General features: G+C 29.3%; 3 protein-coding genes across 3 annotated transcripts; 1 reads left to right on the top strand and 2 right to left on the bottom strand.

The window, feature by feature from the left end:
• The first annotated feature begins 809 nt into the window (after positions 1-809).
• LOC127260445 (uncharacterized) lies at positions 810-1,262 on the top strand. Its single transcript, XM_051288178.1, has one exon. It carries the CDS (start codon positions 810-812, stop codon positions 1,260-1,262), a length of 453 nt encoding a protein of 150 aa, XP_051144135.1.
• A 10,482-nt stretch (positions 1,263-11,744) lies between these two features.
• LOC127261139 (protein SMALL AUXIN UP-REGULATED RNA 16-like) lies at positions 11,745-12,384 on the bottom strand. The gene has a single exon (XM_051289352.1). The coding sequence runs from the start codon at positions 12,262-12,264 to the stop codon at positions 11,947-11,949; it is 318 nt and encodes a 105-aa protein (XP_051145309.1). The 5' UTR covers positions 12,265-12,384; the 3' UTR covers positions 11,745-11,946.
• A 2,945-nt stretch (positions 12,385-15,329) lies between these two features.
• On the bottom strand, positions 15,330-17,447 carry LOC127261050 (putative pentatricopeptide repeat-containing protein At3g13770, mitochondrial). The gene has a single exon (XM_051289204.1). It carries the CDS (start codon positions 17,302-17,304, stop codon positions 15,844-15,846), a length of 1,461 nt encoding a protein of 486 aa, XP_051145161.1. The 5' UTR covers positions 17,305-17,447; the 3' UTR covers positions 15,330-15,843.
• Positions 17,448-19,372: the final 1,925 nt, after the last annotated feature.

The raw sequence follows: 19,372 nt of genomic DNA, 5'->3' as shown, positions 1-19,372 counted from the left end.
ATATGCATTGATAACTACTTTTACTATTATTATTATTATTGTTGTTAAGATATTTTACGCAACTTTCTATGAATATATTGTAACTAACTATAAACTGGAAATTTATTTTATTTTTTTCCAATTTTTTCAAGTAGAGTTTAAAGCAAAATTTTAGTTGTATTATTTCGCTTAATTAAATTTGTAAAGCTAAATAATTCTTATCACTTCATGTTGTATTTTTTTTAGTAGTAAGCAATTTAAAATTCAAGCAAAAAAATCAAAATATAGATAGATAGATAACTACATTCCTATTTCCTAGTTAAACTTGTCAGCAATTTCGTACATCTTGTTCAATTCAATTTAATTTATTGAAAACTGTGTAAGTTAATAATGTTGATTCTGGTTTGAAATGATAAATAAACAAACCCTCCAATGCAGCTTTAATTAAGTTTTAATCAAGAATTTAAACTGATTGTATATACGGATCAATACGAATTCGATATAATAATAAACGAGTCAAATTATTATTGAAACCATAAGCTTGAACCCGACAATTAGATTCCAAGATATTCATATTAATTAATATAATTATTATATATGTAAAATAATTTTAATTTAATAAAAAAATTAAATTGAAATCAATCTAAACACACACACACACTCTCCTTTCTTTCTTTCTCCTGAGATTAGGTCAGATTAGATTGAGCTTTCGAAGAATTGATCGATCGATCAGCAAACAATAGTAGTATTGGTAACTGAGAGGTGCAGTGCAGGGTTAATTAGGGATTTAGAAACTAACAGATCATATTCATATACATATGCAATTAACAATGGCTGCGGAGGATACCTCGAATGCGTATTGGAAGTCGAAGTCCAAGGAGAGGTGGACTGAAGACGAAGAAGAATCGTTGCAGATGCATGTGCTAAGCCAAGAAGGCACCACAATGGACTGGGAGACGATAAGCCAGAAAATGCCGGGGAGGTCACTCCAAGCTTGTGAGACACGCTGGTACAAGACGCTTCTGCCCAAGCTCCAGCTGGGCGGACTTGATAGATCCAAAGGAAAGATCAGAAAAATTAGGGCAGAAGAAGCAAAGAGGAAACCTAACTGGGCAACTGTTGCCAAGTTTCTTCCGCCTCCAGCGACGTGGCTGCAGAACCAGTTGATGAAGAATAATAATGGCGATCGCCGTCCTCAAACAGCTCACACATTAGCAGCGCTGCCGCCGCCGCCGCCGGGAACCGATCGATCCAGGAGCCAGCGACCAAAAAAAGAAAGTTGAAACACAAATTAATTCATGAAACCGTACGTGAAGAAGAAGAAGAAGACGAGGGATAAGATCAGATCATCAAGAATTACGTAATGGGGTTCTTTGTTTTTTAGATTTGATTTTTTCCATCAGTGTGTGTGAATTGTGAAATTACCTAGCAAGCAATAATACATCCAATCTACGTATTTCTTTTCTAGCATTCTTAATTAGCTTGCATAAGTGCTATTTTTTTTTTAATAAATATATAGTTTACAAATGAAATTAATTATATATAAATTAATTAATTAATTTTATAAAAATAAAATTATAATTTTAATAAATAATAGTATATTAAAATTATTTATAATTACTGGAGTATAAAATATATTTATATGTATGTGAAATAAATAATAACATTTTAAGAGCAAATAAGGAATAAAAAAATTAAATTGAAAAAACTATTTCACAATGGGATATATAGTTTTTCAGAAATTAACTTTTTGGGCCAATAACTATTTAATTTACCAAAAACTTAAATTAATTTTTTAACTGATGAAAGAGCTAAAAACTCTTCTTTCCCAAATACTCCCTAAATCAAATCACAATTAAACGAACTCTTAATATAAAGGTGCCTAATTTTGTGCGCCCAAATGGTAGCTCAAATGAACCATTTTTGTTTCAGGCTAAAATTTACAACTGAACTAAAATTTACATGCAATTGGTGTTTTTGCTGTGCACACAACACAATTGAATGTTATTTTTTATTTAAATTTGTATTAAATAGTATTTTAATATAATAATAATAATAATATAATTTTATTTAAATCCGTATGAACTAATAATATTTTTTTATTTGAAGTCAAAATCAAACATGCCCTCCATTTTATAGAAAGTATCACTTTTCATCCCAACTTAAACCCGACCAAAAGAGCAAAATTAGTTGTCTCTTAAGCTCAGAACAAACATAGTGATTAAAAAAAACACCTTAACTTGAGGATGTATTCAAACATTATTAATTCCGATTCAAGTTACGTTTTATTTATTTATTATTATTTTGATAGCATTACAATCCCGTTAAGCAAGTCAAGTAACATTAGGTAAATCATGACTTTCTGGTTATTTAGTTATGTTTAAATTATATTTTATATAATGATACAAGTGAGTTTCACGTAAAACTTAAATATAGAAATCACCATACGAAGTATGTCTTCTAACGAATTATTAGATAGTGTGAAGTGGACTCGTGACCGAACTGACCCGTCGGCACATCCGGCCATCCAACGAATTTTTTTTCCATACAGTCCGTCCCAATTTTCTTCAACAATGTATTAACAAAAAGAAAAAAAAAAATCACTTATGCATGCTAAGAATGTTAAAAAAGAAATACGTAGATTGGGTGTATTATTGCTTGCTAGGTAATCTCACAATTCATCACACCCGACTGATGCAAAAATCAAATCTAAAACGTCATCAAAAAAAAAAAAAAAAAAAATCAAATCTAAAAAACAAGAAACCCATTACGTAATTCTTGATGATCGGATCTTATCCCTCTTCTTCTTCTTCTTCACGTACGGTTTCATGAATTAATTTGTGTTTCAACTTCTTTTTTTTTCGTCGCTGGCTCATGCATCCATCTTTAGAAAGTTGTGCAGCATCGATCATTGATCGGTTCCTGGCGGCGGCGGTTTTGTCGGAGGTGTTTGAAGACTGTCATCGCCATCGCCAACGCCAACGCCATCGACCTGATCCCTCTTCCTCTTCTTCTTCATCACCATGACGGCAGAATCCGTCATCCCTGGAGGTGAAAGAAACTTGGCAACAGTTACCCAGTTAGGTTTCCCCTTTGCTGCTTCCGCCCTAATTTCATTTCTCATCTTTCCTTTCGATCTATCAAAATTGGTTCCCGGCGAGAATACTATCATTTCTATTGAAGGATGACTACTTTCCTGCTTCAATTGGAGATAGAAACGGCCAGCACGATCTGGAAAATTAGTAGTAGTAGTAGAAAACATTGCAGAGAAAAGATTATTGAAATGGTGGAAGAAGTTGGCCTTGGCCCTACGTCCCTTCTCGACTATGGGCGCCAGCATAGTCTTCCAGCTTCTCTGACCAGAGCTGTCTGACCTTCCCGCCATCTCGATGCTTAACGTCTTCCGGTCCTTGTTGGGGCCTTGCACTTGCACATGCTTCTGCAACCTGTTGTCTTCTCCGTCTTTCCTCCACTGCATCTTCGACTTCGAATTCGACGACGACGACGCAGCCATTGTTGTATATGAATATGATCTGTTAGTAACTAAAACCCTAATTAACCCTGCTGCACCTCTCAATTACGAATACTATTGCTTACTGATCGATCGATCAATTCTTCTATCTCAAGAACGCTCAATCTAATCTGACCTAATCTCAGGAGAAAGAATGGAGAGTGCGTGTGTGTGTGTGTTTCCAGTTGCAGTTACAGTTCCAGTTCAAGGGTGGCGTTGAAGTATTTAACGGCAAGAGACGGCCGTTAGAGAGGGCAGTTACCGTATGCGTTAATTAACTACTTTTACTACTATTATTATTATTTTTATTTTTATTTTTATTATTATGAGACATTTTACACAACTGTCTATGAATATATTGTAACTAACTATAAACTGGAAATTTATCCCACTACTGCTTGCTCTATTAACCATTTTTGTTACTTTTGGAGTTCTTTTTTTTTTTTTTTTTTTTTTTTTTTTGTCCAATATTTTCAAGTAGAGTTTAAAGCAAAATTTTAGTTGTATTATTTGGCTTAATTCATTTGTAAAGCTAAATAATTATTTTCACTTCATTTTTATTTTTATTTTTATAATAATAAGCAATTTAAAATTCAAGACAAAAATCAAAATATAGATAGATTAATTAGTTAAACTTGTTAGCAATTTCGTACATCTTGTTCAATTTAATTTATTTGTTTTGTATTTTTAAAATAAATATTGATATTGGTTTGTTCGGTTGTAATTTGAAATTAAGTGATAATATTAATTTTTGATTAAAATGGTAAAAGAACAAAATAGACATGCCTTAATGCACTTTTTTTTTTCTTCTCTTTTTTTTTTTTTTATATGACATGGGATTGCAACTATTATTTTTGAGGGTGCTCTTGATAAATCTAGAGTTAGCAAATATTGATATGACACAAACACAACAGAAAATAATTAAGTTTTGTTCAAGAATTTAATCCCAATTATATATAAAGATCGATACAAACTCGATATGATAATAAACGAGTCTGATTAGCTAGGATTAGACCCTCATTTGAACCCGACACGATAATTCAATTACGAGATATTCATATTAATTAATATAATTATTATATATGTGAAATAATTTTAATATGATATATATAATATTTAAAAAAAATATTATTATCATGATACATATGTGTCATTTATTTTTAGTTATCCGAATACTCTAAATTTTTTTGATGAACCATTAGATCGATCTTGTTCATTAACATCTCGTCAGCATCAAGCAGCACAAAGAACTAAACTGATTACCAGATGGTGTTAGAATGAAAACGAAGGAATAGTATTGATTTCACAAGAGAATAAACTTTCCTACAGTCAGTCCCATTAATTTATTATTATTAATTTTTGTTCAGCAATGTATTAACAAAAACACTTATGCAAGGTAAGAATGTTAAAAAAGAAATATGCAGATTGGTCGTATTATTGCTTGCTAGGTAATTTCACAATTCACACCACACTCACACTCAGGCAAAAATCAAATCTTAAAAACAAGAAACCCATTACGTAATTCTTGATTATCTGATCTGATCTGATCCGATCCCTCTTCTTCTTCTTCTTCACGTAAGGTTTCTTGAATTAATTTGTGTTTTAACTTCTTTTTCGTCTCTGGCTCATGGATCGATCGGTTCCCGGCGCCGGCGGTGGCGATGGCGTTGCTAATGTCAAATCTGTTGAAAAGTGTCATGGCCATCGCTCGTTTCCTTCTTCAAAGTGGAAGAAAATTGGCAATATCTGCCCAGCTATGTGAACTGTTTGCTGCTGCTGCTGCATTATTGATTTTCCTCCTTGTTATAATATGATCTTTTCTGATCTTGTTTCTCATGGATCGATCAACATGGGTTCCCGGTGGCCTCAATGTCAGTTCTGTTCGAGGACCAAATAACAATGGAGCTAGGGTAAAGACTGTTATTATTCAAATGGTGGGCAGGTAGGGCTTAAGTTCCTCCCTGGGTATCTTGGGCTCCATCGTCTTCTTCCAGCGTCTCTATTAACGATTTTTGTTAGTTTGGAGGGATTAATATTATAATCTTTTAGAATAGTGTTTATTTATTTATTATAATTAATGACCTCCAACTACTACTCTTTTAGTATGTTCTTGGTAAATTTAAAGATGACATAATAATAAATGAGTTAGACCTAATTTTAAATTTGACACAACAATCATATTATAAATTATAATACTGCTATTTTTTGCGTTTTGATATTTGAATATTAATTATTATATAAAAAATAGTACAAATTAAGAGAAAATGATAAAAATACTTATATTAGTGTATTGTAATACCATTGTAATGATATTTGTACAAAAAAATTATACAAAATGATAGTTTTAATTATAAGTACAATAACACAAAATGTAAATAAAATCCTTAAAATCGGACAAATTGAATATTAATTAATATATTTATTATATATAAAATATATTTTTATTATTTAAATTGAGCTCAATCTATATATCATATTTTTTATATAATTTTTAATATTTACTGTCAAAGTGTATAATACTTTTGACCGACTTAGTGACATTTAACTTTTATTTTTTTTACTGATTATTTGATTATCGTTGATTCATGGAATTTTAATTATTTTTTAAATAAATAAACGGGTCAATTTTGTTTTAGGCCGTAGGGTTTGAATGGATGTTGAGTCATCTAGCGTGTCGACAAGACAAATCACATTAGGCGAATCATATTTTGCAGACAAGATCTGAAAGTATTGGAAGTTTAAATCCATGATCGGCCGGTCTCGAGTCCACTCTAATAAAAAATTTTATAACATGAAAACTCGCAACCTCAAGTCATCGAGTGTGCTTTAGATAAATGACTGAACGAATTTAATATTCCGTATGTTAGGCTCACCCTCACACCTTTAGCTGTATTTGGTTTGTATATGAGGTCTTTTTTTTTTTCTTCCTATTATTATTTGTAATTTGATTTACTTAGTATTTTATTATATATTTTATAAAAATAAATAAATATTATTTTGATCATCCAAATATGTGTTAATACTTTTGGTACATACTTCAATGTAAATGAAGATTTTTTTTATTTTTTTATGATAAAAAATATAAAAAAAAAATAATATGATTTTACCAACAAAAAAAAAAGAAGAGAGAAATATAATATTTTTTATTTTTAATTATAAATAAACTAAAATGTACAAAAACAAAAAATTGATTTGAAACATAAATAATTTCTTGAAAATTTCTTCTAACCAAATATTTTAACTATTATTACATAATCCTATTTTTTATTGATGATTTGTGAGTTATGAGATTGCTTGTTACCTACATATGGTGACTGTTTATATTATATTATATGTGCTGATAAAATTATTCAGCACTATAACCCCTCCCCATACTAATTATGTATATTCATATCTTTATTTTTTATTTATTTGTTTTAGAAAGTAAATTAATTTATGGAATAATTGATGAAAGTTGTGTGTTATTATTAACTATCAATATTTGTTATTGGAATTGGGAATGTTAGATGACTATTAAGACTCATCAATACATCAAAACAATTATTTTTAATATGGAATATCTAAAATTTCTAAGACTAATCAATACATCAAAACTGTTATTTTTAATATGGAATATCTAAAATTTCTAATTTTTTTTTTTTAATGTATACATTTTTTTTGTTTTCTCAAAATTTAAATAAATAATCATTAAAAAAATATATATGTAAGGCAAAAATATTTTAACGAATTTATTATAGTCTTCTTATAGATTGGGCCTACCCACACCAATAAAACCCAGCATTCAAATTTTTGTGCTCATGAATAACGGCCCAATACATACAATTTATTCATTTATATTTATTTTTAATAGAAATAAATTATTTATTTTTTTATAAAACATTTGTATTCAAGTCATTATTCAATTTAAAATTCAAACTAAAAATACAAAATCAAACAAAAATGTTTTGTGATTAGTCAATGATACTTTCTTGGAGGCGGACGGAGGGAACACAAAGGTGTGTTTATTTTGTGAGATAATTGTAAAAAAAAAATTATATGAAATACAGATAATTGTATATGAAATATAAAAATAATAAATATTTGTAATATGTTAATTTTTTTTTTGAAAAAATGTGTAGAGAAAAAATATAGTAAGAACAAACCCATAGATTAATATAATAATTCAGCAATGTAACGACAATTATGAGTTACATATTCCTTCCGTTTTACATATAGTGAAATATTTAATACTCTCTCGTTCATTTATCTATTTATCCGTTTGTTTTTCATACAAAATTTTAAAAATATTAGTATTATATTAAAATATGGTATGAATAAAGTAAAAAAGACTGAAATAAACCTTATGAATATTGTATGATATAAAAGTAATAACATTTGCGCAATATATTGTAAGTTGTAAGACTATTTTTAATGTTAGTAGAAAGTACCGTTACTAAAAAAAAAAAAAAATGAAATGAATATTTTGTTACAGGAAATACCAAAATAAAAAAATGGTAAATTGTTAAGGGAATGAGAGAATATTCCATATGAAAATTTAAAGTCGGTAGTATTAAGTAGAATAAAATTGATAATTAAGTAATATGATAAGATATATAAATATATATATATATTTATTTGGAATGATAAGATGAAATAAAATATAATTAATTAATTTTTATTTTAGAAGTATTGTAAGATATGTTGAACAAATCCAAATAAAAATTATTACAAAATAGAATTTAATAAGATTTCCATTTTAAATATTATCCAATAAAATCTTCGTAATTTTTTTATTATTAATTTTTTCCAAAATTAAGTTGAAAAATTTATAAATTAAGTTAGAATTGAATTAAATTGAAAAAGCATTGACAAGACAGGATTATAAATTAAATAAATAAATAAATTATTACTATAACACATGTTTTTGGGCCATTAGAATTGATCGTGTAACGACTGAATTGGCCCACTAAAGCATCGACCAATTTCCTTTTCACTGGCGCGATACAGTCTAAAGGCATATAGTATGTTTTTATTTATTTATTTTAGTTTTAACATTAATATTTATTTTTACCAAAATATTTTAGATATATTACTATCATTTTGATAATTCTTTTGATCGTTAGTAATTTTATGAAATTATATTTTTAAATGTTACTATAATTAATAAAGAAATCTGTATGTAAATATATTTACTTTGTGATGCTTTTGTAAATTATGAGTGGAAATGAGGATGGGATTGGAGGCCACGTGATAGGGGGCCCACATTGTATAGGATAGGAAGGGGGAGGTAGTGGTCACGTGCCGCTGGACCCACCTCAGATAGATTCTGGATGCTCTCTTAATTAATTAATTAATTATTTTTATATTTTGTTTTGTAATAAACATAGGTAGATAGCTTAGGTAGGTAGGCAGGTAGATAGCTAGCTAGCTACGGTTAACAGGCTTCACTTCATCCTCTCGTCTAAATTTTGCATGTATGCCTTCTCATCAATTATTACCGTTTAAATTTACCATACAAATATTACATCCGTCCCACGTATCGTATTTGTTACACTGTAGGAATATAATTAGTAGATAATTAAAAATGTATTAGTAAAAATAATTATTCTATAATATAAATAATTATCAATTAAGATTAAGATAACTAATTAGTTTAATTAAAATTTTAAAAAAATAAAATTTAAAAATTTAAAATAGATTAAAGTGTATAATCATTTTCCAAAAAAGAAAAGTGACATGGTATGTGGGACGGACAGAAACGGTCATCCTTGCCCCCTCACGTCAATCCCACGAGCCTCTTATCCATTCTCATTGAATCACGGCGGAAAGCAACGTGGACATAGTATGTGGGACGGATGGAGTATTATTTTTTTATTGATTGATTCTCGTTTGTAAATAAATTAATGATAAATATTTTTAATAGTTGAACCTTTAGGTAAAATTATCATATTAGATAATTTGAATGATCGTTTCACTTAAAAATTAATATTTACATAATCTAATATGGTATCAAAACTGTTACAGTCTCCGAATATTTGATATCTCTTAAGTTTAAATAAATTGTCTCTATCTGCCTTATATGTCACTTGACATAGTATAGTTCAAACATTATATCGTTCCATAAGGATGACTTGGTGGTCTAGGGATTGGACTTGTGACCGTGATGTCATAATTCCATCAAATTAGCTTATTATTATTATTATTATTATTATTATTATTATTATTCATGGAATATTAGTACTATCTGTGTTTGCATGTGGTTATTGCGTGCTTATATATATAAAAATCGGTAATGAAATTAAACAGGTACATGTGTATATGACAGTTAGGAGACGTTAGTAATAAATGTATACAATCATAATATACAGTAGGGTGGTATGTTCTTAGATTTTTATTTTTATTATTTTATTTTATTTTTTCTAATTGACACCTAACAACGACCTTAGTGCCTACCTTATCGTCATCCTTTCAATGAAGCTCTGTTTTATTTATTTTTTAATGATAATAATATGTATATAATTGATCAATGTGTGGGTTGGCAGTCAACAATTTGTAGATAACCATGAATTATTATGCAATAATTTTAATTAGCTGGCAATTATCATATATATTGTGCATGTCATTAGAATATATATATATATTACTCATTAATAATTAACTAATTAATGTCTTGAACCAATTGACAAGTTAAAAATAAAAAAATAAAAAAAAAAGACATCCTCCACTAAATATGTAAATAACATTTTCTTTTTCAGAATATGAAATATCATATTACATATATATCTGTGTGTTTAGTAAAATAAATAACCATATAGAAAGAATTTTCAATCAAATATAATAGCTAAACATGCTCATAAAAAGTTACCTCTATATTTAATTTGTTGGAATGATCGAATATATATATATATTATATAGAAATTAGAAACCCATTAGCTATATATAACACTAATTTTAATACATGCTGAATCAAAAGAACAGTAACAATAATAATAAAATCAATACAATGAGTTTTTTTTTTTTTTTTTGAAGTAAATAATTGTTTAGATGTGATATGTTAAAGGAACTTGTGAGAGTGAATAATTAATACTACTACATATATTGGTCCATCCAAATGTAATTATTTACTTTTGTTATGGTATTTAATGAATATTGTATTTTAATAGTTGTTGATATGCTTGTAAAAATTATTTTGCTCGTAATGTAAAAATTATTACTCTCTCCGTCCCGGTGCAAGGTTGCTATTTACTTTTTATTACATAAATTTTTGAATTTTAGTATTATAATAGGGTGTAGTGAAAAGGACGAAAATATCTCTATTAGTATTGTGTAATATAAAAGGAATGACATTTGTATAATATAGTGTAAGTTGAAAGGGTATTTATTATGTTATATAGGCAGTACGATTACTAAATTAAGAAATGATAACCTTGTTTTGGGACGGACCAAAATAAAAAATGACAATCTTTCAATGTGACGGACCAAAATAGAAAATGACAATCTTTCAATATGACGGAGGGAATCTAACGATATTAATGTAAATAATTATATAAATTTAAAAATATCTGTAATATATAGTGGGGTCATAATGAAAAATGAATGTAAGTTTGTTTGGTTTTGATTTGAGATTGAGGCTTTGTTTTTTCTATAATTTTCTTCAATATATTCTTAAAAAAAGAATAATTAATCGCACCTATTTATTATTTTTATATTCTCTACAATTATGTATATTTTTCACATAAAAAAAATTTATTTTCTATAATTTCACAAAACAAATCCATCCTAAATATTTGACTTGAATTTTGATTTGAATAGTATTAATTTAGATAAAAGTGATGTTTTGTACATATTTTAATAAATCATAACTGATTTAAAGTAATAAATAAAATATATATTGTTTTTTATGTGTTTATAGTAAAATATGGTGAATATTATTATGCAATTTATCAAAAAAAAGATAATTATATATTTTGTGTAAATATATATCATATTTCTTATATAAATAAATAAAAAGGAGCAGAATGATATGCCATTAATTATATATATCTAATTTTGACCTTTTTATACTTAACACTTTCTTTATTTAACAGATAAACTAATTAATTAAGGCATCTTATTATGGGAATAAATAAATAAATGATAGGAGACAGTTATTACCGTTAAAACAGTCTTAAAAATTCCGAATTAAGAAATGATTAATATTTTTCTCAATTGGCCCAATCTGTACAGCTCGAATTTACTAACCACTCCCAGAAATTTCTTCATAACTACATACACATCCTGGGAATGCCAATGGCCAATAGAATCCCATTAAAAACTAAAAATAAAAATAAAAATAATAATAGTAATGAAGAAGAAGAAGTAGAAGAAGAAGAAAGACGACAAAAAAAGGCTTGTTCCGTACAACCAATTACCAATCCATCTTTCCCCCAAAAAAAAACCCAAAGGAAAAATAAGAACACACAGAAGACAAACAGTACTCATCTGAGCATCGAAGTTAGGGTTTCGAAAACGGTTTCTTCGCAGGGAATGGTGAGGCGTCCAGTTTCGTGGTGGAATCCGTACTCTTCCTCCGCCTGTCTCAGCAGCCACTGGAACTCCGGCACACTCAGCACCGAGATCGGCACGATGTATCTGGTCCGGTTCTCGCCCACATACACTGCGAAGTGCCCCTTCGGAACGTCCACCGGCGCCGCCGCCTCCTCTCCGCTCCCATTCCTCCCCAAACTCGAGCATCTCTTCACCATCTGCTTCAGCGACACTGCCTGACCTACCTTCATCGATTTCTTCATCGCCATTACTTAATTAAACCAAAAAACAAAAGATCACCTATCAATTTGATCGAAATCGAAATCGAGATTTGGATTTGATTTCGTTAATTTGAAGGAGAAATGAAGAAATTGAATCGATTTGAATGAGGTTCGCCTCAGAGTATCTGACTTCTGAAAGGGGGTTAATATATATAGAGCTGGGGTGGAATGGTGTGTGTTTGAGTGATCCTGGATTCGAGGTCCTAATACAATCTAGTCGTTGATTATTTGCGTTTTCCGATTTATGACCGTTGGATGGTTTTGGGACCTCGGGGTCTGAAGACTAGTTTGGGGTTTTGAATCTTTTGGGCTGTACGTTGAGGCAAGTGGGCCCGACCTATTTAGTGCAGTAGTCCATGTAATGGGCCCATTTTGTATCCAATTCTAATTAATATCACGCTGAAAATGAAAAATCGTCAGTAATATTATTATTTAATAAAACAAATTGTCATAATTTATTATATTGTTGACGTGATTTAAAAGATTTATTATTTTATTCTATCTTAGATTTTAAAATTATATTATTATTTAATACTCTTGATATTAAAATAAATAAATTAATTAATCTATACATTTGGATGCAAATGTTTTAAATACACATTGGATATTTGGATGCAAAATAAGATGTGTTTGCCACGGTTGTTTTAGAGTTTGCCAATATATTTTAATATATATTTTTTTCCTTAAAGATGGGATTATATATAATCTTTTATTGCTATTTCCATCATAAATAAATATATTTATAGCTTTTTATTTACTTGTATATATATTTTTCGTATTTGATATAATTATTGAAATTTAGTGTTTAGATTAATTCAATATATGATAAAATATTTTTCAATCAATCACTTAAAAATGTGTTCAAACTTTTAGTCACGAATTTTTAAAATGTGTATTTTTTATTACTTTTTTATTTTTTATAATAAAAAAAGTACAAAAAAATAGTAGCATAAATTTGTACTTTAACAAAGAAACATGAAAAAAACAAAAAAAAAAAAAAACTCAAATTTATGTGACAAATAAAGTATATATATATATATCTTAGATATGTTGTGCTAGTAATGCATATTGTATATTCTGATAATATTAATATAAAAAAATTGTTAGGAATAAACACATACTAAGTTTATATTCTAAATTCTCCAATTCAAATAAGTGGAAAAAGACCAGAAAGATTGCATGGTTGAGGCGCCACAGCCTCAGGCATAGCTTTCAGTGCATATGCAGTCTTTGTCATGTCTTCAACATCATTCTTAATCCATCCAACATCTTGTCTCTTTACTTTTGTCCTGTAATTTTCTACCCAATTACTAATTTAATACCATCTCTAAGTAATTTAATTTTCCATGTTTTGCAATTTCCAGATGCATAAGAATAAAGGTCAATTCGTTCCATTAGAAGAGGTATTGCTGATCCCATGCATCCATGTTTTAATCTGTATTTGTCACATACCCAAAAATAGATGAGTGAGATGAGAGAAGGTAAATAGTTTGGTGTTTTTTGGGTTTGTGATTCTGCTGTAACATGACATGGAATTGAAATTTCTTTAGTCCTTGTGAATCAATTTTATTTTATTTTTTTCATTAGGTAAGAAAGAATGACTTCCAAGAAACTAAAAAATAACCCCTCAACATACTATAAAAAAATACATCATGTAAAAGAGAGGGTGAACTCGTGATCTCTAACACATTTAAGTTTTACTTGTGAGTGCAGACTTTCATGTCCTAAAAAAATAATTAAAAAACACTATCTATATAAGCAAAAAAATAATTGCACAAAGAAACAAAAGATTTGTATTGTGAAAAAATCAGGGCTCATGGATTTAAGTAGAAGAAACTATAACCCGAGGTCTTGTGTTATAAAAACAGTGATAGGATTGAGTACCTTCAAAAAGATCTAAGAAAAAACATGTATGAGAAGTGTGTGTATATATATATATATATATAATTGAAGGGCATATGGTATATGGAAATGGAACACCACTCATATATATGCAATGTAAATATATACCTAATATACAAGAAAGAAATTACTTTGAATATGGGTGATCTGGCATGCATGTTCTAAGGCTCAGAATGTGATCTGGGAAAAAGCCACAGATAGAGATAGAGATAGAGATAGATAGATACACATGCATATACCTGTCTTCTCCTGTTGTTTTATTTATCTCATCACATATCTATGAATAATGTGCAGTCCTTGATAGTACAAAATTCAAAACAGTGGCTAACAACAACAACATTAATAATAATAACAATGACACTAATCTGGAGCTGGTACGGTAGCTATAGAGAGAGATAGAGATATGTACAGAGAGAGATAGAGATATGTATAGAGAGAAGGAGAGTTGTGGCCCAATCCCATGTTCCCCATATCAGATTTCAAGGAGGGAGAAGAAGGTGGTCCCTTCAAAACTGTGGTGGTGGTTCAAATTATATGAAACAAAATCCCTCCATATCTATCAATCAATATCACACCCCAAGCACAAGCACCAGATAGATATATATATATATATATATATAGAGAGAGAGAGAGAGAGAGAGAGAGATACAAACTCATGTATTGATCACTACTCTCTCACTCATTCACTGCTTTCACATAAACTCCATGTTACTACTACTACCTTAATTCCAACCACCTCAATACTCTCAATTCAAGAAGCAGTTATTATATTGAATTTCATAATTTATCACAATGCTGACAGTACATTAGAGACAATGACAAACAACGCACAACATAGTTATTAATCTCAGTACTGAAATATGTTCATAGAGCAACCCTATAAGTATGAACAATTAACACATAGTTTTAATGAATACAACAGGTCTTGTGTTCTTGTTTTTTATGTGCTGACTAGAACAAATTAGCCTTATAGTAATTTGCCTAAATTAGCATCGTAACCTCTCCCATCAATCCATCTTACCTCTTTAACTTCCTCCAACTAACTCTGCCACTGCAGAATACCCAAATATATCTATCTATCTATCTATCTTTACTTGTCTAAAAATGTTCTTACACCCAAGCAAATGCCTTTCTTTGTTTATAAATATAGATAGATAGATAGATAGATACAAATGGGGCACATATAGGTCTGTAATTGAGCAAAGCAATGGCATGGCCAGCACAAAAAATGATGATATACAACATACATATGGATGGGGATGGGCCAGTTTAGATTGAAGATAGTTGGGGCAACACAGCTCACCCAAATTAAATGTTATACCTACACAAAGAGGCCCTGTAGGAACACAGCAGCCCACCCTGGATCAGATATCATCATATTCATTACCAACTCTGATTATTTTGCAAAAATTGGAAATTCAAATACAGCAGGGTAAAGAAATGTGCCATCCCCATCCTAGTTGCATATTGGATCCCAAAAATTATACTTAGCAAGACAAGCATAAGCCATGACTAAGGATAAGCTTATTTACCTGGTTGTGGAATATCAGAATTCATCACTCCTTAACTCGAATTTTTGTACATGAACAAGTTTCTTTACTCGAGAGCTAGCCAAGCTGGGAAGGATAGAAAATAAGTTATGGCAGAGCAGTAGTTTTGTAGCTACTAGCCGCTGCTAATTGGAATCGGTGCACCTATCGAACTCCATCCCAAATCTTTCTTCAATCCTCTTTTTTTCATTAGCTCCCTCAATTGCTCGATCTCAGTCCACATACCATTCGTGGCGTACAAGTTCGACAATAGAATGTAAATCCCGACATTGGTTGGATCCAACTCAAGTGCTCTTTGAGCAGCCAGTTTTCCAAAATTGACATTTCCAGATGTGACACAAGCGCTAAGCAACGCACCCCACATGGATACTGCACAGCTTTCTTCCCCAGAATCCGGCATCTCCGCAACAAACTTGCAAGCCCTCTCGAACTTTCCAGCACGGCAAAGCAAGTCCACAACACAACTGTAATGCTCCCGGCTTGCAATCAGGCCGTAGTCGCGAATCATAGACTCAAAGTACTCCAAACCGAGATCTACTTGACCGGCGTGGCCACAAGCAGAGATGACCGTCAAAAATGCCACACCGTCCGGGGTTACCCCTTCCATAATCATGTCTCTGAACAACTTCATCACTTCAATGTAATCTCCGGCCCTTCCACACACACCTAATATCGAAGTCCACAAAATAACATCCTTTCGTCGCCCCTCCCCTCCTCCACTATATCCCACAATATTGAAAATTCTTTTGGCGCTCCCCAGCCGTCCACACTTCCCATACATTTCGATCATCAGACTCTGTAAAAACACATCGCCTTCAACATCCATCATACGGCGAATAACATTAGCATGAACCTGCTTCCCGGATTCTAAAGCACACACCCCACAACACGCACGTAGAGCAGCGGACAGAGTGAAATTGTCAGGTGTTAAACTCAACAATGGCATCCTCCTAATCAATTCAATAACATGGCTCCACATTTTGGCATCGGCATAGGCAGACATAAGCGCATTCACACAGACGGTGTTCTTCACAGGAATTTCGTCGAACACGTTGGCTGCATCATTCGTGCACAATAATTTTGCATAAAAATCCACCAAAGCACTTCCCACAAACACACTAGACAACCAGCCTGATTTCTTCACGTAGGCTTGCATCACTTTCCCAAACCAAATTCTCTTCAGACAAGAAGCTGATTTTATAGAGCTGCATAAAGAATAAGAGTCCACATACACACTGTTGCTGTGCATAAATCGGAGAGTACGGAGCGAGAAACAGTCAAATCCACGTTGAGAAAAATGAGATATAATTGAATTAAAAGGTATTGGATTTCTGAGACTCAAGCAATTCAGAAAGTTGCTTAGAATTTTGTGGCTTTTTTCGCCATCGATGCATTCAGTGTACGTGAACAGAAGCTTTGTTTGGAGGTTAGGGGAGACGAAGGACAAGCCTGATGTAACTACATGGGCATGGAACGCCTTCACTGCTCTAAGATTCTTAGTTCGAGTACAATGATTCAGTAACTGTGATATGGAATGGAAGTTCATTCCATCATGAAACTTCATCTGGAGAAGCATAGGATCATGCCTTCAACAGTGATGCCAAAAGCACAAATCTGTTTTTTCAGCACTTGCACTCAATCTGAAGTTCTTCACAGATTCGACCATGGAATGGATTCCAACACCAATATATGATTGATCGTATGAGTTTGATGTGTTGATGAACGATGCTGTGTTAATGTCCAATGTTTGCTTTTTCATTAGAATAATAATTAAGCCGCTCTTTACCTAAGCTACGTATATTTCTTTTATTTATTTATTCTTTTTTCCTAATTTCCCCTCCCATTTATTAATTATAATTGATATGTTTATTTTTATTGGACAAATATTATCTTAAATACGCATGTTTTTTATTATTTTTTAAAAAAAAATCAATAGTCAATAATTTCAAATTTTTGTCTAAATAGAACTTAAGAAATACGGTGCGTTAATTTTTATTTGAGTTTAACAACATGTGATTGTATAACATTAATATGTTACAAATATAAATTTTTGAGAATTTCATGAACAATGGAAGATTGAATATGGTTAAGTACAAGAGCCATCTAACCTTTGATGCATTTATTATTACTTGTTTAGTCATAATTCAATATATCATTTTTTTTTCAAGTAAATTAAATAATAATAACATTTTGTTAATTAATAAAAGCTTGTTAAATAAATTTTGATATTTTTGTATTTGAAAATACAAAAAAAAAAAAAAGAAAAAAAAAAGAATATACTAAAAGTATTTTGATATTCAATATGATTAATTTTATTATAATTAAAAAATGATACTTCTGAAACAGAGAAAAATAATAGAAATAATAGAAACTAAGAGAGTATCTATTTAATCGTATCTTCATCACTTGCAAAGTATATATATTTTGGATTATCAAGTAATTATTTCAAAAATAGCTCAATTTTTCTTTAAGATTCTTAATTTACCAATATCTTATTATTTTAAGTATAAAATTTATATAATGTAATTTTAATATAAAATAAATTATTAATATTTATATTTTATGTTGATTTTAATAAATTTATATATTTTACAATTAAAATAATTTTTATATATAAATTAATTATTTTAAATTTATAAAAGTAAAATTATATTATAATAAAATATTCTAATATAATCAAAAATATATTTATTTGTCTAAAATGCATAATAAATTTTTAAGAGCATATAATGAATAAACAAAAAGCTATTTCAAAACATTGGGTAAGTTAGCTTTTCAAAAATTAGCTTTTTGAGTCCAAAAAGCTATTCAAAAAGCTAATTTACCAAACACCTAAATTAGCTTTTTGAGTGATCAAACAGTTAAAAATTATTCAATAAACTAAAAGTTATTCGAAAAGCTATTTGTCAAACACCCTCATATTCTTTTACGAAGTATTAGTATAATCAATATTTCTTAAATTTTGTATTCAATACAAATAAAACTATAGTTCAAAAGGAGTACATAATTTTGACGAACCAATAGAAAATTTAAAACATCAACCAATTCAATGTATATTAGAATTTGTCTTTTTTTTTTTAAAGAAAAAAATCTCAAGAAAAAAAATTGTTATTTAATAGGCTTAATTTTTAATAAGAACATATTAATTTTTTTAATTAAAATATTATTACATTATAATATTACATAAATAAAAAACTTTATATATGTATTTTTTTGTGAAATAATAATTGAATATAATATTTTGTATGAAATATTAATTAGTATATACATATTTATATAGAGTTATAAAATTGCATATTTAAAACGAAAAAAGAAAAGTAAAACTTAACATAAATAAAATATAATTGACCAAAAAAGCAACAATTTTTTTTAAAGAATAGACAAACTCAATATACATAGAATGTGTCGGAAAATTTGTAATTTTTTTGAGAATAATAAAAAAATCTTATGGAAAATATCTATATATGAGAATATGTAAAATATATAATAAAATATATATATATATTAAAAAAATAAAAACAGAATTGTTGGTATCAATCATTTTATAGCAATTTCAAATAAGTAAAAGAAAATTAAAATTAATTAAATTTGTTTGTATGTTATATATCAATATTAATTAACATGTTTTCTTGTGTTGATTGCCC

The sequence above is a fragment of the Andrographis paniculata genome, unplaced genomic scaffold (genome assembly GCF_009805555.1).
Source record: "Andrographis paniculata isolate CXL003 unplaced genomic scaffold, ASM980555v1 Contig62END, whole genome shotgun sequence".
NCBI lineage: Eukaryota > Viridiplantae > Streptophyta > Magnoliopsida > Lamiales > Acanthaceae > Andrographis > Andrographis paniculata.
The sequence above is the reverse complement of the archived record's forward strand: the minus strand, read 5'-3'. Positions and strand labels throughout refer to the sequence as shown.

Bases quoted from the DNA above. Each gene is read 5' to 3' on its own strand.
- LOC127261139 (XM_051289352.1), bottom strand. From the start codon at position 12,264: ATGGCGATGAAGAAATCGATGAAGGTAGGTCAGGCAGTGTCGCTGAAG.
- LOC127260445 (XM_051288178.1), top strand. From the start codon at position 810: ATGGCTGCGGAGGATACCTCGAATGCGTATTGGAAGTCGAAGTCCAAG.
- LOC127261050 (XM_051289204.1), bottom strand. From the start codon at position 17,304: ATGCTTCTCCAGATGAAGTTTCATGATGGAATGAACTTCCATTCCATA.